Source organism: Salmo trutta, chromosome 21, assembly GCF_901001165.1.
Source record: "Salmo trutta chromosome 21, fSalTru1.1, whole genome shotgun sequence".
Lineage (NCBI taxonomy): Eukaryota > Metazoa > Chordata > Actinopteri > Salmoniformes > Salmonidae > Salmo > Salmo trutta.
In genome coordinates this window covers 26,801,997-26,822,121 of record NC_042977.1, presented here as the reverse complement: position 1 = coordinate 26,822,121, position 20,125 = coordinate 26,801,997, and the positions used below count along the sequence as shown (strand labels likewise).

Here is a 20,125-nt window from a genome sequence, read left to right as displayed (position 1 = left end):
TGTTAAAGATAACTTCTTAAAATAGTGTGTGTGCGTGCATCTAGGCTATGCTAAAGACTATTCAATGTATTGCATAGTCGAGATCAAACGAGGGGGACAGTAGAATTATGCCTAAACTCTGCATGAATGTACCCAGAATTAGGGTCAATGGGTTCTTAAGACAAATCCTTCCTTAAAAAAAGATATACCCTGAATAACATTATTTTTGTATAATATTCTGTCATCAATAACAAAAGAGAATTTCGTACTAATACTTCTTTAGAACCAATGGCAATTAATAATAAAAATGCTAATATTTTTGCATATAATAAAAACGCTCCCCTCAATGTCCCACTGACATGAGCATGAACCACTGGCCTGAACTCTGGGCCACCAGTACAATGATAGGGGAAAGTGCAACATTTAGTGAGCACAAGGCATTGCAAAAAATAGATTTATTGAAATGCATAGACATGAGCAGTATGACAAATGTTTTTTAGAGACAGTACATTGATAGTCAATAGCAACATGCCAGCAAAACAAGTTGACAGGCGGCTACTGTAGCTGCAATCACAAATTCCTTACAGATAAGCCTGCGTTCAATTACTTCCACGGCTGAGGTGGACCCTACCTAATCTTCCAGGATGTAATTGGGGTTGACCACTAAGAAAGGTTCCTCTTCAATCACAGGTTCCTCTCCCTCATCACCAACTTTCTTCAGCCCAGTCTTCGTTAACTCTATGATAATGTGGTCCTGAAATGAACACAGTACAAAGCATGTCACTCACCAATTTTACAAAACACACTGCTTTGTTGTCAGGTCAAAATCATAAATGTTCTTCAAACAGTCAAATATTTTATGGTCTTGGTGTGTCTTGTTTCCAAAGCTTTACTTACGTAATGGATTAGTCTGTGAAGCACTTTCTCTATAAGATTCTTCTTGGCAACAAGCTCAGCTTCTGACTCGATCTCACTCTCCATTTCTTTCAGGTACCAGTTAATCAGCTCGCTCATCTTCAGTGAGGACTCTTCATCAACTGTACGAATGAAACATTTGTTAAACCTTGGCAAAACAAGTATCTTTTTGAAATCATGATATAAAAAAAAACCTTTGCAAAGTAACATTTCAGTTTGTTAAAATGGTGAATCTGCAGCTGCGACATCTATTTTGACTTAATGAGATACACCACACACGCCTTGATTCCTGAAGTATACAACTTAGAAATGTCACCCCATAAGAACCCAAAATATAAGCTTGTTTTACTCCAATATTTGTAATATATTGGAGTAGACTAACACTGAATATCCTCAAAACATTCTTAATCTATATTTTTTATATCTATATATCATTTTGTCTTAATCTTGGTCAGTCAGTCCTTGCATCCATAGCTATTTCAATCAATTCCGAGAGTGGTTACATTTCTCCAGCCCCATCCCTCAGCTTTTTACCAAAACAGTGGCAGGATGGAGCACTGTTATTCTTTCAACTGTAGATGGCCCCTTTAAGCTCTTACTATCTTCCATCTTCTGCATGTGCAAAACAATGAGGTTGGAGACCCTTCTGTACTCAGCAAAGGTCATCTTGAGGGCAGGCTTGGCAGTGCTGGTCGTCTCCGGTCTGCCTGCCCCATGCTCTGTGTCCATAGCCTCCTCTGCATGACTGCCATTAGTGCCCATCATGTCGTTCTGATCTGGAGAGTGAGGGTATCAATTTAATGTATACGTGTATCACTTTCAATAAATATATTATTGCACAAAGGTGAAAGAGACCTTTTCTTACCATTCATTTCCCCATTGTCTTGTTCCTGGTCGAAGTTGATGTCTGGGGAGTCGACGCGGATGACAGACTTATTCAATAGCCGGAAGGCCTCCTTAACGTGTTTGGGATGCACCTTTAAATAAGTCAAAAGAAAGGGTTAAGATGTGTGTTGTACAGTCCATTTAACTTCAGAGATCAGGCAAGCTTATTCATTACATGAGCAAAATTGCTGAACCACCTCTGTTACACAAACAACCATAATTATTAGCTTTTAACAAGTAATGAAGACAAAAATACAGTTTTATTCTACAATGTATAGGGGCCTATACATATGGGGATGTATACTTCAGTAGTAGGTGTCTGACCAACCTCATCTGAGCAGTAGAGCCTGGCCATGCCCTCAGATAGTCGGAGCATGCTCTCTAGCTGCCTGACGGTGATACGCCAGGCTGACTTGGTGCTGCCGCTGCTGTCCCGCTGACGCAGGCGCTTGTACTGGTCCACCACAAACTCTTTTGCCTCTGCTGTGATCTGGGGTCAAAGTGCACCACCCCAACGACAGGGAACAGAAAGCATGTTACGGTAGGTAGGTCTTACTGAACACTGCATCTAAGCAGCCCGACATGAGGAACACCAATGCAACAAGGGAAATTATAACCTTTGGTTTAAACTGCCGAGCAAACAGTATGTATCTCTGAATCTCATCAGTGGCGTAGACTCGCTCCACAGACTCCATGTTTCTAAAGTGCAGGTCTACGATACGCCTGGCTATGGCATAATCTGTCACCTAGACCACAAGACAAAGGTGAAAATGCAAAATGTGTCAAGTTTCCAAAACAGACATTTCCATTCAATATGGGCTTACTGTAGGAGTTGAAAAAGTTAGTGAAACCCTCCATTTTCCCTCTTACCTCATTGCACTCATCAATCAGAATGAAGAAGAGGTCAAATCTGGACATGATGGGTGCTGACATGTTGACGTTCTGTTTCAGAGACTTAGAGCGGTTGTATCTCCCGTCGATGGGGTTAGCAGCTGCCAGGATGGAGGTGCGAGCATTCAGAGTGGCCTGAACACAACACAGTCAAACAGCTCACAACTCAAACCACTGATACTCCCTCTGCACCGAGTAGTAATAAGTCTTGCTGAATTATAACAGGGAAATAAATTGTGTACAGCTACAGCACTATTCCCACATAGCATACCTTCACTCCAGCCTTAGTGATGGAGATGGTCTGCTGTTCCATGGCCTCGTGAATGGCTACCTGGTCTTTCAGGTCCATCTTGTCAAACTCATCAATGCAACAGACTCCCTGTGGATGGTGATAAAGAGCAGGACAAAGTTAGATCAAAGTGCACAGTGCCCCCCAGAGGACATATAAACGAACTGAAACGCATAAGATGACTGTCCCGTACTAAAACACAATTCTTACGTTATCTGCCAACATGAGGGCCCCAGCCTCGATGACAAACTCATGGGACTCCTCATCTTTCACTACAGCTGCCGTCAACCCAGCCGCGCTGCTGGCTTTCCCACTGGTGTAGACTGCCCTGGGCGCAAAGTCCTCCACGTGTCTGAGGTAGGGCATAGCACACATCCAGAGTTAAACACCAACCTTTACCATCAAAACAGCCACACCACTCCTGCTTCCATCATGTAGTAGGCTACATTGCTATGAGGAATAATGAGACCTCCAGAGACTAGCAACACAGGCTGTGTAACTCGAAATGCTTCTGTTAAAGCTTTTTTTTCCAAACTGGTTTGAGTTCAATTTCAAATACAACATATGTAGGTTACACAAATAGGATAGTGCTTGGTGATTTACTTTAGGAACTGGCTCTTGGAGGTACTGGGGTCCCCAACGATGCAAACATTAATATCCCCCCTCAGAGATGTGCCCTCCATGGTCGTCTTGCCAACACCGCCAAAGAGCATCAATAGAATTCCACGCTTGATCTCATTATTCCCTGAAATATTTTCTCAGGTTAGGCAGTGCATTTCAAAACAGATGTTTTAACAGTTTACATGACAAATCTATTCAATTTCCACACCATGGATAGTGGGGAAGAGGCTGGTGCAGAGGTTGTGGTAGAGGTTCTTGTCCTGACTCATCTCAAACACTTTCTCCCACTCCTGAACAGTCATCTGGTTCTTCACACTCTCTGCAGTCTGGTCTTCCTGGCAGAGATCTTTACCACCAAACTACACACAGGAACACAGTTCAGTGGTTTACTATACATAGCCTCTAGATCCATCTCCCTCGCTAGAGGTATCCAACTTGAGGTATCTTCCCATGTTAAATCCATTTTAAATAAATCAAAATAAATGTTTAACTAATGGATGAACCTGAGGGTTAGTGGGGGCCACGTAGCAGGCTAGGAAGGCCAGTCTGTAGGACAGATCCCTGACACCTAGAGCCTTCAGTCCCTGGATCCCATCTGCATCAAAGCCCTGCCTCCCCCCAGTCACTCTGCTGCTGGTCTCTGCCCTGGTGCCTGCAGTGCATACATGGAGAAAGTACAGGGGAGAATGTTAAAATTATGCACCATCGCAGTGGTTTTTATTCAGGGTCAGGTATGACTGACCCTCAGGGCCATCTTGTGTGTATGAAAAGGCATGGTGTGTGGAGGGAAGTTCCTCACCTGACACAGCCAGGGCAGCGACGTCTGGTACAACGATCAGTGTGCCGGTGAAGTCACAGCGGTCCCCTGCCTGAGCCATCTCCACAGCCTCTGCCCTCAGGATCACCTCCACACTGCGGGGGATGGAGCCACGAGGCAGCTCCGCCTGGGTCTCCTGGATACGCACCTATATGAACACACATGCATACACAATTAGAGACCTGATATATCATGCTATGGTTCTCTTATCTGCTGGAGGGTCAATCTGGCCTGGTGGACTCATGCAGTCCAACCTCTTCGTACCTTCTGAAAGTCCACAAAACGGGACTTGTTGGGGTCCAGCATGAAGTGACGTCGATTGGCACAGACTGGGTTCTTACAAATGTTGGGCTGGGTGTACTTAAACTGCTGCTCAACATCTTTCATAACCGACTGGCATTCCAGACACAGGAAGGTACCACTGACCAGCTCAGGGTGCACTGGGTGTGTCCTCACCACCTGGCCACTGATACGCAGTAGGGACCCAATCCGGGCCGTGGAGAGCTCTCGGATCCTGTCAAGGGACAATACAATCAACTTAACACTTAAGGTAAGTAATAATCTCATTAAGTGTAATGTATTCAGAGAGATCTGGTTCAGTAGTTTGAGCATTACTTTTGTCTTGATGGAAAGTCAGAGAAGGCCACATAGAACTCTTTGGCTACTGGCATGTTCCCATGATCTCTTGCAAAGTAACGCACTGCTCTGCATAGGAATGGGTATACCCTGGGGATGACAAAACATGGACAAGTAGCAGGTAGCCTAGTGGTTAGAGTGTTGGGCCTGTAACTGAAAGGGTTCGCTGGTTCGAATAACCGAGCCAACAAGGTGAAAATGTCTGTGCGCCCTTAACCAAGGCACTTAACCTTCATTTGCTCCAGGGGCACACTACTATGGCAAACACTGTAAAACACCAAATTTCGCTGCATCTATCTGGTGTGTGAAAATGAAATATCAATTGTATTCCCTTTGTGGATTGATTGGACAAAATTGAAATGTTCAGTAACTTGCTGGTTCAGTGGAGAATTAGAATTAGTTTTTTGGCTAGGCCTACCGAATTAGAATTTCAATTACCTGTAATACTCCTCCTGAATGGTGGTAGCTAGTTGCTGATTGAAGTGTTCAATGTTGGTGAAGTTTACAGTCAGTGTGTTTCTCTCTGGTCGAATGAGCTCCTCAGCATCAGGTTGATACAAAAGCTCCCCGTTTGTGTCCTGAAACCTGTGTGTAAAAGTGAGGGGTGAGTTTACGCATTGATTATCACTGATATTAAGCGCTATTATTGGGCTCGTCCAAACAACTTACTCCTCCAAGAACTCAAGAAATAACTTCTGACATTTTTCTGAAAGGTCATCTTTCACTGAAACTCCTGCAGTGCTGGTCTCGGCTGCAGGCTCCATCCTGAACAATTATGACAGTTCTATTGATGGAAGAGGGAACTTCGCTTGCCAACCTCACCTGCAAGCTGATGGAGAAACAATGCACACAGGTGTGCCATCGAGTATAATTGGCATTTAGCTCCGCCCATAACTGCACCTCTTGAGGAGAAAAAACTAAAGCTGCGTTCACACAGGCAGCCCAATTCTGATCTTTTTTCAGTAATTGATCTTTTCATATCAGATGTTTCTCAGAGCTGATCTGATTGGTCAAAAGACCAATTAGTGAAAAAAATATGAGAATTGGGCTGCCTGTCTAAAACCTTGTTCACACTGGCAGATTGAAGTGACTCAAATACTATTTTCCCATATGAAAAATTATATAATAATAATAATAATTTACTCAACTTCTATGGAGCTGTTCATTTACAGTGCTTGAAAAGCAAAACAAACAAGAATCAAACAATACAGATATATGATCTGGAGTCTAGACTACGATTTTCAGACAGAGTTAAAAGTTTTGAGTATTTCAAGCCTCCAACAGACAGTCAATACTGACAAATACATTATTTTAACATGTACATGTATTTACGTGTATGTAAATTACAGATATTTAAATATATGTTTGAGCCTTGTGTACGATACTTTCAGAAACTATTCACAACCCTTAGCTTTTTCCACATTTTGTTGTGTTACAGCCTGAATTGGATTACATTTAGATTTTGTGTCAATGGCCTACACACAATACCCCATGATGTCAAAGTGGAATTATGTTCAGAAATCTTTACAAATTAATTAAAAATGAAAAGCTGAAATGTCTTCAGTTAATAAGTATTCAACCCCTTTGTTATGGTAAGCCTAACGTTCCTTAGTAAACATTTGCTTAAAGTCACATAAGTGGACTCACTCTGTGTGCAATAGTGTTTAACATGATTTTTAAATGACTATGTCATCTCTGTATCCCACGCATACAATTATATGTAAGGTCCCTTACTCGAGCAGTGAATTTCAAACACAGATTCAACCACAAAGACCAGGGAGGTTTTGCCATGCCTTGCAAAGGGCACCTACTGGTAGATGGGTAAAAAAAAAAAAAAGCAGACATTGAATATCCCTTTGAGAATGGTGAAGTTATTATTTACACTTTGGATGGTGTATCAATACACCCAGTCACTACAAAGATACGGGTGTCCTTCCTAACTCAGCTGCCAGAGGAGAAAGAAACAGCTCAGGGAGTTCACCATGAGGCGAATGGTGACTTTAAAACAGTTACAAGTTTAATGGCTGTGAGAGGAGAAAACTGAAGATGGATCAACAACATTGTATAATGAACAAAAATATAAATGCAACATGCAACAATTTCAAAGATTTTACTGAGTTACGGTTCATATAAGAAAATCAGTCAATTGAAATAAATTCCTTAGGCCCTAATCTATGGATTTCACATGACTGGGAATACAGATATGCATCTGTCGGTCACAGATTCGGAAAGTATTCAGACCCCTTCACTTTTTTTACATTTTTGTTACGTTACAACTGTCGGGACTTTACTTTCCTTAATCTGATGACTGTTATTTATTTAATCCAGTAACTATGTTTAATTGTTAGCTGATCAAATTAATCACGTAACAATAAACTCATTAGGAATTTGGGGCAAAGAATTTAAAGAATTAAACTCTAAAGGTCTTTACCTATCACATCCATAAAACAGTCAAAGTATTGTTCGTTACCTTTTATCGTATAATTCCGAACAGTCGTAACCATCTTGGAACTGCAAAATCCCCAGTCTCACTCATAATTCATTATTACACAAATTGGTTTAATTATTTATTTACTAGCTAATGAAATAACAACACAGAATACAAACACACACACTTACTACATGAGACAAAGGTCCCTAGCGGATTGACACAATATAGCATTTTACCCAACGACATAGAGAGAGAGAGAAGAAGACACTTATCGTCGACATTCTATAACTATTCTCACATTAATCATATACTTTGCACACAAACCATTTGGAAAAATAAATCATTCATGTATTTATGTATGGTTGGCTTTGTCCGTCGTGTTGTCCTGAACAGAACTACAGAGTTCACTCTTCAATTTGCTCCTGAAGCTGTTTATATGAAGATAAGCCAGCCGTGCCGATGGTTCCAGTGGGGTGATGAGAGTAGTGTATGGTTATTTGAGACTCCTAGTAGGATGGGATAGTTTGAAAAGTTCAAGATATTTGACTCAGGACAGCTAATCAGCTGTACCAGTGATTGTCTGAGAGGGGAGTTTGTCGCCTCTTCCTCCTCATGTTGATAATTCAGGGTTCAGGATTCAGACACTATGGACATGAGCGGTAAGGCTTGGATTGTCCACAAGAGGTCAAAATGTCCTTCTTTTCAGTTGTCCATGGCTTCAATGACTTGTCATGTAGTCTGGAGCAGAACTTCCACTCGTTCTGGAAGATTGGTCCTCTGAAGACAGGCTAATAAGCCGTGTCGATGATCCCCAGTGGGGTGATGAGAGCAGTGTAGTAGATGATGGTTTGAAGAGAGTAATAGGATGGTCTTACTTAAATTCACTTTCCTAGATACCGTACTTTCCTAGATACCGACAGCTAATCAGTTGTAACTGTGGTTGTTAGGGAGGCGAAGTTATCGTCTCCACCTCGTCTTGATTCTCAGGGTTCTAACCACTAGAGACATGAACTGCAGCTCGAGTCTTCTTGATCTAAAGAAATGTAAGTTTATTTCTTCACCTTGTGTTGAGGTTCAAAGTTCCAACCATTTCAAACATGTAGCTACCGCTCCACATTTTTTTGGTCTAAAGGTTGATTTCTCTTCCACACACATTACTATCTTAACAAAAATATACTAATCATTTGTCATATTATATGCACAACATTTTGGATGAAAACTTGACAGATAAAGGGGATATACTTTTCAAGTTACAGTATTTCCGTTATGCAGTTTTTAATGACATCACAATATGAAAATCAATATTACATTCAATTTCCATAGTTCCCCACTGACCATTCTCCACATTGTTATGTTAGAAATATTGTTCCGGTATTCAGGTTTTGGACGTTAAAGTCTAGTTACATTTACAATCGAGTGTGAGCAGTCAACCCAGCAGTTGCCTCCTTCCCCCCTTTGCGGGTGGGAGAGGGTTTGGTTATTGTCAACCATTGCAAGCTGATCTGAGCCATTTGATCCTCACAGGACAGTCATGACACAGCCTTATTCTAAAATGGATTCAATTGTTTTTTTCCCTCATCAATCTACACACAATACCCCATAATGACAAAGCAAAAGCAGGTTTTTATATATGTTAGCAAATGAATTACAAATAAACTGAAATATCACATTTACATATTCAGACCCTTTAACTCAGTAATTTGTTGAAGAACCTTTGGCAGCGATTACAGCCTCAAGTCTTCTTGAGTATGACGCTACAAATTTGGCACACCTGTATCTGGGGAGTTTCTCAAATTCTTCTCTGCAGATCCTCTCAAGCTCGGTCAGGTTGGATGGGGAGCATCGCTGCACAGCTATTTTCAGGTCTCTCCAGAGATTTTTGATTAGAATCAAGTCCGGGCTCTGGCTGGGCCACTCAAGGACATTCAGAGACTTGCCCCAAAGCCACTCATGCATTGTCTTGGCTGTGTGCTTTGGGTCTTTGTCCTGTTGGAAGGTGAACCTTCACCCCAGTCTGAGGTCCTGAGCGCTCTGGAGCAGGTTTAAATCAAGGATCTGTCTGTACTTTGCCCCATTCATCTTTCCCTCGATCCTGACTAGTCTCCCAGTACCTGCCGCTGAAAAACATCCCCACAGCATGATGTGGTTTCCTCCAGATGTGAAGCTTGGCATTCAGGCCAAAGAATTCAATTATGGTTTTGTTAGACCAGAGAATCTTGTTTCTCATGGTCTAAGAGTCCTTTAGGTGCCTTTTGGAAAACTCCAAGTAGGCTGTGTCGTGTCTTTACTATGGATTAAATGATATGACATGCCATTTTATAAAATCAATTCTCTGTAATTAATATTACCTGATTCAACTAATCATGTAAATGTAATTAACTAAGAAGTCGGGGCACCATGAAATAATGTTTATAGAGCTGTTTCCTCAGAGCTCACGCTGAGGTTGGTTTGGTCCACTGTGAATTGGGTCGCGGGGTCTCTTATAGAAATGTAGAAAAGGGGTTGGTTCATAATTTCCAACCAATGCCTATTCACGTGGGTGTGGCCCCTGAGTGAGCATATTTTACTTATGAAGACAATTCTCCCATTTTAAAAGATAAAATTACATATCATTTTTTCACAAATAGTTTCAAATTTAAACATTTAAATTGCACAACAATTCCATGTGAATCTGATAACTAGAATGTGTATATTTTCCAAGATACAATTTATGTCGTCCTATCATCAGTAATAATGTCTCCGACGACAACTGATCTGACATCATATTTTTTAAGTACCAACAGATACTTTCAACTGGTTGGATTACCGAAATATTGTTCCGTTCCCAACCTTTTGATGTTACCATACTCTCTCTATGTTTTAACAAAGGGCTTTCCAAGAGTCCATTCTGTAGAGCAGAGAGAGAAAAGGGAGAAAGGTATTTTGGGGGTCATAAACCTCACCAAAAGGACAACTTCATGGCAGCTGTCATGTGCCTTTTACTGAGGAGTGGCTTCTGTCTGGCCACTCTACCATAAAGGCCTGATTGTTGGAGTGCTGCAGAGATGGTTGTCCTTCTGGAAGGTTCTCCCATCTCCACAGAGGAACTCTGGAGCTCCTTCAGTGACCAAGGCTATTCTCCCCCGATTCCTCAGTTTGCCCGGGAGGTCAGCTCTAGAAAGTCTTGGTGGTTCCAAACTTCTTCCATTTAAGAATGATGGAGGCCACTGTGTTCTTGGGGCCCTTAAATGATGCAGACATTTTCTGGTAGTCTTCCCCAGATCTGTGCCTCGACACAATCCTGCCTCGGCACTCTACATACAATTCCTTCGACCTCATGGCTTTATTTTTCCTCTGACATGCACTGCCAACTGTGGGACCTTAAATAGACTGGTGTGTGCCTTTTCAAATCATGTCCAATCAATTGAATTTACCACAGGTGGACTCCAATCAAGTTGTAGAAATGTCTCAAGGATGATCAATGGAAACAAGATGTACAGTTGAAGTCGGAAGTTTACATACACCTTAGCCAAATACATTTAAACTCCGTTTTTCACAATTCCTGACATTTAATCCTAGTAAAAATTCCCTGTCTTAGGTGAGTTAGGATCACCACTTTATTTTAAGAATGTGAAATGGCAGAATAATAGTAGAGAGAATGATTTATTTCAGCTTTATTTACTTCGTCACATTCCCAGTGGGTCAGAAGTTTACACTCAATTAGTGGCTCTGTCATATCCTCACATGGTCTCTCCTATCATTGCTACGCAGACAACACACAATTAATCTTCTCCTTTCCCCCTTTTGATAACCAGGTGGCGAATCGCATCTCTGCATGACTGGCAGACATATCAGTGTGGATGACGGATCACCACCTCAAGCGGAACCTCAGCAAGACGGAGCTGCTCTTCCTCCCGGGGAAGGACTGCCCGTTCCATGATCTCGCCATCACGGTTGACAACTCCATTGTGTCCTCCTCACAGAGTGCTAAGAGCCTTGGTGTGACCCTGGACAACACCCTGTCGTTCTCCGCTAACATCAAGGCGGTGACCCGATCCTGTAGGTTCATGCTCTACAACATTCTCAGAGTACGACCCTGCCTCACACAGGAAGCGGCGCAGGTCCTAATCCAGGCACTTGTCATCTCCCGTCTGGATTACTGCAACTCGCTGTTGGCGGGGCTCCCTGCCTGTGCCATTAAACCCCTACAACTCATCCAGAACGCCGCAGCCCGTCTGGTGTTCAACCTTCCCAAGTTCTCTCACGTCACCCCGCTCCTCCGCACACTCCACTGGCTTCCAGTTGAAGCTCGCATCTGCTACAAGACCATGGTGCTTGCCTACGGAGCTGTGAGGGGAACGGCACCTCCGTACCTTCAGGCTCTGATCAGTCCCTACACCCAAAGAAGGGCACTGCGTTCATCCACCTCTGGCCTGCTCGCCTCCCTACCTCTGCGGAAGCACAGTTCCCGCTCAGCCCAGTCAAAACTGTTCGCTGCTCTGGCACCCCAATGGTGGAACAAGCTCCCTCACGACGCCAGGACAGCGGAGTCAATCACCACCTTCCGGAGACACCTGAAACCCCACTTCTTTAAGGAATACCTGGGATAGATTAAGTAATCCTTCTAACCCCCCCCCAAAAAAAGATATAGATGTACTATTGTAAAGTGGTTGTTCCACTGGATACCATAAGGTGAATGCACCAATTTGTAAGTCGCTCTGGATAAGAGCGTCTGCTAAATGACGTAAATGTAAAAATGTAAAAAATAGTATTTGGTAGCATTGCCTTTAAATTGTTTAACTTGGGTCAAATGTTTGGGGTAGCCTTCCACAAGCTTCCCACAATAAGTTGGATGAATTTTGGCCCATTCCTCCTGACAGAGAGGGTGTAATTGAGTCAGGTTTGTAGGCCTCCTTGCTCACACACACGTTTTCAGTTCTGCCCACAAATTTTCTATAGGATTGAGGTCAGGGCTTTGTGATGGCCACTCCTTGACTGTTGTCAATACCTTGACTTTGTTGTCCTTAAGCCATTTTGCCACAACTTTGGAAGTATGTTTGGGGTCATTGTCCATTGGGAAGACCCATTTGCGACCAAGCTTTAACTTCCTGACTGATGTCTTGAGATGTTGCTTCAATATATCCACATAATTGTCCTTCCTCATGATGCCATCTATTTTGTGAAGTGCACCAGTCCCTCCTGCAGCAAAGCAACCCCACAACATGATGCTGCCACTCCCGTGCTTCACGGTTGGGATGGTGTTCTCCGGATTACCTCCAAACATAACAATGGTCATTATGGCCAAACAGTTCTATTTTTGTTTCATCAGACCAGAGGACAATTCTCCAAAAAGTACGATCTTTGTCCCCCTGTGCAGTTGCAAACCATAGTCTGGCTTTTTTTATGGTGGTTTTGGAGCAGTGGCTTCTTCCTTGCTGAGCGGCCTTTCACATGATGTCGATATAGGACTTGTTTTTCTGTAGATATAGATAGTTTTTCTACCTGTTTCCTCCAGCATCTTCACAAGGTCGTTTGCTGTTTTTCTGGGATTGATTTGTACTTTTCGCACCAAAGTACATTCATCTCTAGGAGACAGAACGCGTCTCCTTCCTGAGCGGTATGATGGCTGCGTGGTCCCATGTGTTTATACTTACATACTATTGTTTGTACAGATGAACGTGGTAGCTTCAGGCATTTGGAAATTGCTCCCAAGGATGAACCAGACTTTTTTCTGAGATCTTGGCTGATTTCTTTAGATTTTCCCATGATGTCAAGCAAAGAGGCACTGAGTTTGAAGGTAGGCCTTGAAATACATCCACAGGTACACCTCCAATTGACTCAAATTATGTCAATTAGCCTATCAGAAGCTTCTAAAGCCATGATATAATTTTCTGGAATTTTCCAAGCTGTTTAAAGGCACAATCAACTTAGTGTATGTAAACTTTTGACCCACTGGAATTGTGATACAGTGAATTATAAGTGAAATAATCTGTCTGTAAACAATTGTTGGAAAAATTACTAATGTCATGCAGAAAGTAGATGTCCTAACCGACTTTCCAAAACTATAGTTTGTTGACAAGAAATTTGTTGAGTGGTTGGAAATTAGTTTTAATGACTCCAAGATAAGTTTATGTAAACTTCTGACTTCAACTGTACCTGACCTTAATTTCGAGTCTCGTAGCAAAAGGTCTGAATACTTATGTAAAGGTATTTTTTTATTTTGCAAACATTCTATAAAACTGTTTTTGCTTTGTCATTATGGGGTATTGTGTGTAGATTGATGAGGATTTTTATTTATTTAATCCCTTTTAGAATAAGGCTGTAATGTAACAAAATGTGGAAAAAGTGAAGGTGTCTGAATACTTCCCAGAATTCACTGTATATAAAAAAGTATGTGGACACACCTTCAAATTAGTGGATTCGGCAATTTCAGCCACACTCGTTGCTGACAGGTGTATAAAATCGAGCACACAGCCATGCAATCTCCATAGACAAACATTGGCAGTAGAATGGCCTTACTGAAAAGCTTAGTGACTTTCAATGTGGCACCATCAAAGGATGCCACCTTTCAAACAAGTTAGTTTGTCAAATTGCTGCCCTGCTAGAGCTGCCCCGGTCAATTGTAAGTGCTGCTATTGTGAAGTGGAAACTTCTAGGAGCAACAACGGCTCAGCCGGGAAATGGTAGACCACAAGCTTACAGAACGGGACCGCTGATTGCTGAAGCGTCTGCCCTCGGTTGCAACACTCACTACCGAGTTCCAAACTGCCTCTGGCAGCAACGTCAGCACAAGAACTGTTCGCCAGGAGCTTCATGAAATTGATTGCCATGGCTGAGCAGCCGCACACAAGCTTAAGATCTGCCATGCGTCGGCTGGAGTGTTGTAAAGCTCGTCACAATTGGATTCTGGAGCAGTGGAAACGCGTTCTCAGGAGGGATGAATCACGCTTCACCATCTGGCAGTCCAACGGATGAATATGGGTTTGGCGGATGCCAGGAGAATGCTACCTGCCCTAATGCATAGTGCCAATTGGAAAGTTTGGTGGAGGAGGAATAATGGTCTGGGGCTGTTTTTCATGGTTCGGGCTAGGCCCCTTGGTTCCAGTGAAGGGAAATCTTAATGCTGCAGCACACAATTACATTTTAGATGATTTTGTGCTTCCAACTTTGTGGCAACAGTTTGAGGAAGGCCCTTTCCTGTTTCAGCATGACAATGCCCCCATGCACAAAGCGAGGTCCATACAGAAATGGTTTGTCAGTGCCCGACCTCATTAATGCTCTTGTGGCTGAATGGAAGCAAGTCCCCACAGCAATGTTCCAACATCTAGTGGAAAACCTTCCCAGAAGAGTGTAGGCTGTTTTAGAAGCAAAGGTGGGACCAACTCCATATTAATGCCCATGAATTTGGAAGGAGATGTTCGACGAGCAGGTGTCCACATATTTTTGGTTATTTTCATATCAACTCAATGATTAAACTTTTACATGCAAAGCGCCACTTAGGGAACCTAACACCTCGATCACACCGGCAGTGTCATTGCGTTTTGGTACACCAGCATTAGTATAACCTTGATCACCAGCATCGCAGTCACAAACATCATTCCCCATCCTGAACTTTGCTCATGTAAGGCTGTCTACACATGCAGTCCAATTCTGATATTTTTCCCACTAATTGGTCATTTGACAAATCACATATTTTTTTCAGATCTGTCAAAAAAAACAACTGAATTACTGAATTGTTCTGCCTGTGTAAAAAGCTTAAGTGTGTAGCGTGTGTGGGAATAAGGACAAGGATCTGAAGGCCTCACATTCCTCCTTCAGATCGGAGTGAGATGGACTGCACTCATGCATGTAACCTGCCAATACCCACCCACTGCTGGGGGATGTGTGTTTTAGGACTCAAATGTGGTGTTTAGTAGTAAATAGAGATCATGGAAGAGCCCTTATTTGATTTTAGAGATGGAGAAAAGAGATGTCCAACTGATCACAGATTAAGCTGAAAGCACCCAGTCCAACTGTAAATGCAAGGTGAAAATATGTCAATAGTATAATTCCTGTGAAAATGACAAATCAGGAGTATTTAACCTTTCCTTGCTCAGGAACCCCCTCCCAGGAAAACGGGCAACCCAGGGACCCCATCATATATAAGACATTTTTTTTACGTCTTCTCATCAGGTGATTGACAATGGAAAGGTGAAGTAATCAACATTTAAAAATAGAGTACATTGATTTGTAATGGAACGCTGCGTTTGCCTTGCAGCATTGCTTTGCAGAAGCAGTTGCTGTGCGTTCTCTGTGGTGTATACATTTGATTTATCGAATGTATGCATCAAATTGTATACGTAGGCGACTTGACAGAAATGGTAGCAGAAGGTGAATTTTGAACTTTTGTTGCACATGTATCCAGATAATGTGGCGTACCCTTTTCTAATAACGTAATGCTGTAGTTGTGATCGAGGTGTGAAAGGCGCTGCATTTTCAATCCGACGTCTGCATTGGCCGTGCAGCATTTATGGTGATATGGCCTCTGCAGAAGTCAGGGCATTCATACTTCTTGTGCTTCGCTGAGCAGCGCAGAGCTGTTGTGAAGGAAGTTGTCAAGTAATTGAGTTTGTGTTTATACAGGACCTCCCGCTCTCACCTACCGTCAACCAACCTTGGAGAGCCATACGGAGCCACCATCCCACCCTCAGCCTGGACTGTCTTCACGACAATGCACACCTTTACAAAGAGGCAGTCCCCACCTTGCCAGGACGTTAAAGGATTCCCAGTCCACCTCACCCCACAGGAGCAACAGAACAGCCACCAACTCCCTGAGACATATCAAACACTCCTTTAGACCTGCATCTGGTGGTGGTCTAACCAGGCCCGCCATAGCACGGCTCAACCAGATCCGGCCCATCACAACACATCTCTACCAGACCTGGCCAATCACAGCACAGCTCAACCAGACCCGGCCCATCACAACACAACACAGCTCAACCAGACCCGGCCCATCACAGCACAGCTCTACTAGATCCGGCCCATCACAACACATCTCTACCAGACCCGGCCCATCACAGCACAGCTCTCTCAGACTAGGCCCACCTCAACTCAGCCCAGCTCTACACAGCACCGACCACTACATTAGGGTCTAGCAAAACACTGTTGAGGGTAGTGCACCACATGATGCAGTCCACACCATGTATCATTCACATCATCAGCTGAGAGTTTGGAGCTTCACCAGCCACACTGCCCTCCACACCACTCTCCTCAAGTCCCCCCACAACCTCCCTCCCAGGCTAGTTTTGGTTACTCTCCCTACTCCCATCCCCAGGACAGGCCTGGGACACTCCTTCCCCCTATGGCAGCCCCACCCTGTAACAGGAGGCACACCAAGGCCTCCTGTGCACACTCAGAATAGAGCATTGGCAGCCATTCCGATCCCCTGCAGCAGCTCCACTCTTTTGGCAGGAGCTTCAGCTGGGTGGACAGAGCTCTGCCAACACTGCTCTCCCAGTTCCCGCCCCAGCCACTGCATACAGCGACTTGAAGGAAGTCTGTCAAATGCTCAGTCTACTCTGCTCTCACATGTTTGGCATGGACCTTGGCAAAGTCTCAGCTCACTCAACAAATAGCTGCAGATGACCCTATGCTCTTATGGGAATGAGCTGAATTCCCCCTCTGACTTTATATATTGTAGGGGGCTTGGGCTAATGCACCTAAATGTACGAAATCTGATTTAAAAATTGATACAATTGACATTTGGGTACAGGACTCATTCTGGTTCTCTCTGAAACATTGTTAAATGGTTCTGTATCTGATGAAGACATTGAAGTAAATTATTCTAATGAATTTAGATGTGACAGATTACAGGAAGGGGAGGAGTGGCCATACATGTAAAATCTAATTTGATGGCGTTCCAATCTTTAAATATTTCTGTTCGCAAGAAATTTGAGCTCTTGGTTGTAGATGTGTCCATAAACAACATTTTGGAAAACAGTAAATGCACGGAAGCGTACAAATTCCCCTTCTTCCCGGCCTAAGAAAGTTCTGTCTAACTCTGGCATCATAACTGAGAAGAATGGAATAAGTGCTGCTTTTAATCATCATTTTATCTTGACAGGCTTTTTATTTGAGAGAAAGGGTGCTTTAATTGACCCTGGTCAGTCAATCGAGGGCTCTTCCCTCTGCCAGCCTCTAGCTGACTCAACGGTTAACCTGTCAACTTCTAGTGAATCTTTGTTTTCATTTCAACAATGTACTATCTGTGATGTGCTAGATGCTTTGCTTAATATTGAGGCAAAAAAAATACACTGGGGCTGATACGCTTGATCCATTTTTGCTGCAGCTTTCTGCCCCCAATTGCTGAATCATTAACCCATATTTTTAACATGATGATATCTGGTACTATGCCCAAGATTTAGAAGTTGGCCCATGTACTCCATCTTCACGAAGGTGGTGACCCTTGTGACCTAAATAATTATAACCCTATTTCTAAACTTTCTTGCCTAGCTAAAATATTACAATCCTTGATCAATTCTCAGCTAACCGCAGGAGTTGATTCTGGGTCCTGTACTTTTTACTGTTTACATTAACAATATCGACAAAAAACTGTAATAGAAACTTGTATGCCGATGATACTGTTGTGGATGCTATTGCCCCCATGGCTGACCAGGCTCTATCTGAACGTCAGTCTGCCTTCATTGTATTACAGAAAAGCTTCATTGACCTGAAGTTAGTATTTAATGCAGGTAAAATGAAGTATATGTTGTTCTCTACAGCGCATAAAAATAACTTTGATGATTTAAGCATATGTACTTTAGATGGTATCCATGGTGTCCATTGATTGTGTCCCTGCTTACAAATATCTGGGCATCTGGATAGATGAAAAGCTGTCTTTTAAAAAACATATTGATGAGTTAGTTAAGAAGCTGAGAATAAAATGGGCTTCTTCTATAGAAATAAGTCCTGCCTCTCACTAAACAGTAGAAAGCAGATTATTCAGTCTACATTCCTATCGGTCCTAGACTATGGCGACTTCATCTATATGAATGCAGCTGCCACTTCATTAAACCATTAGATGCAGTTTATCACAGCGCACTGCACATTATTATGGGGGACAGTTTTAAGTACTCATCACTGCATTCTCTAGCAGAAAGTTGGTTGGCCCTCTTTGATGTCACGTAGATTGATACATTGCTATGTTTTCATTTATATAGCCATTTTACAAAAACTGCCACTGTACCTAACATCTTTGTTAAACTTTAGACATAGGAATTACTACACCCGGTCTCAGGGATGGTTAATTCTGGAAATTCCTTTGGTTTTGTGGTGGCTAATTTCTGCATTACCAAATGGGGAGAGTTACAAACTTCACACACCAGTCAGAGTTATACTTAAACTACATCTTTAATAATAAGAGCTTTGCAATAGCACTTGACTTTCAATGATGCTCCATTGAAAAGTGACAACACAAAAGTACTAAGATCTTTTATAGCCAAGATACACCCCTCTCAACGTACATGACGAACCGCAGATCTTAGGAACAGTTCACAAAGAAAGACTTTTACTTGAGAGAGGAGTATCCCATAGCCAGATAGCATTCACTATAAATTATCGTTCAGTTTGGTCCCTAAGACGAGGTTCTAATCTCGTTCCTGGTACTTCATAGCACATAAACATTACCTCATGTTATTCTGGAATGCTCTTTAGGTTTTATCACCCAAAGACATCGTAAATTTCCTCTGTCAGTGCTATCTCATAGAGGCCCATCCTCAGTAAAACAGACACAATAGTTAACAGAATACTCTATTCTGTCGAATAAAACAACCATTATAATACAATACAAGCATTATAACGTAATCTTGCAATTTTCCACGACAGTCTCTATCTACTGAGTTAGGTAAATCAGCTTTTAGTTTTCTTGCACCTTATTTCAGGAACAATCTTCAAACTGTTCTTAAATTTTATGTTTTGGTGCTTCTGGGCAATTCAAAAGGCTGATTGAGGACCTTATTACTGATTAATGTGTTTTTTTTTCTGTTTACATTTTGTATTTATATTGATGTGTGTATTTTCTGTAATGTATGTATTTCAGGACTCATCTGTAATAGAGACCCTGGTCTCTGTATGACTCCCTGATAAAATAAATAAATAAAAAGGTTAAAATATTGGAGAGTCCGCAATGGCATAACACCATCCATAAGGCGCCTCTGACCACATTTCGGATCAAGCATAAATTGGCTCAAATGCTAACACCTCGATCACATTATCGCGTTTTGGTACACCAGACGTGCATTCATTTCAAATGGAACGCTGCGTTTGCCTTGCAGCATTGGATTACGCCTTGATCACACCCACAGAGTCACTGCGTTTTGGTACTCCTGAAGTACATTCCTTTCCAATGGAACGCTCTGTTTGCCTGGCAGCATTGCAGCATTGAGTTGCAGAGGCAGTTCCAGTGCGTTCTGTGTGGCGCACATGTTGGATTTATCAAATGTATGCATCTAACTGTATGGATAGAGGGCTTGACAGAAATGGTAGCAGAAGGTGAATGTTAAACTTTTGTTGCGCACATATCCAGATGATGCTGCATACTATTTTGCGCAATGACATTGTCAGTGTGATCTAGGCATAAGGTACCAGAGGTAAATAGAGACTCAAAATTATAATCGGGGTAGAGAAGGTTGTGAGGTGTGTGTGT

At 42.5% G+C, this 20,125-nt stretch overlaps 1 protein-coding gene across 1 annotated transcript; it reads right to left on the bottom strand.

The window, feature by feature from the left end:
- Positions 1 to 403: 403 nt before the first annotated feature.
- On the bottom strand, positions 404 to 5,893 carry mcm6l (MCM6 minichromosome maintenance deficient 6, like). Its single transcript, XM_029704970.1, has 17 exons — positions 5,703 to 5,893; positions 5,472 to 5,618; positions 5,013 to 5,123; positions 4,662 to 4,911; positions 4,380 to 4,545; positions 4,084 to 4,232; positions 3,789 to 3,939; positions 3,563 to 3,704; positions 3,170 to 3,311; positions 2,942 to 3,049; positions 2,650 to 2,805; positions 2,397 to 2,525; positions 2,108 to 2,269; positions 1,760 to 1,871; positions 1,494 to 1,670; positions 877 to 1,016; positions 404 to 733 (listed from the first exon to the last, which is right to left on the bottom strand). The coding sequence occupies exons 1-17, from the start codon at positions 5,795 to 5,797 to the stop codon at positions 611 to 613; spliced, it is 2,460 nt and encodes an 819-aa protein (XP_029560830.1). The 5' UTR covers positions 5,798 to 5,893; the 3' UTR covers positions 404 to 610.
- Positions 5,894 to 20,125: the final 14,232 nt, after the last annotated feature.

What these genes read in the sequence shown, in the direction of transcription:
- mcm6l (XM_029704970.1), bottom strand. Translation starts at nt 5,797, where the DNA reads ATGGAGCCTGCAGCCGAGACCAGCACTGCAGGAGTTTCAGTGAAAGAT. An exon ending in GTTTTGTGGACTTTCAGAAG is followed by an intron (nt 4,546 to 4,661) that starts GTACGAAGAGGT and finishes GTGTTCATATAG; the next exon opens with GTGCGTATCCAGGAGACCCA. An exon ending in CATGCAGAAGATGGAAGATA is followed by an intron (nt 1,017 to 1,493) that starts GTAAGAGCTTAA and finishes TCATTCGTACAG; the next exon opens with TTGATGAAGAGTCCTCACTG.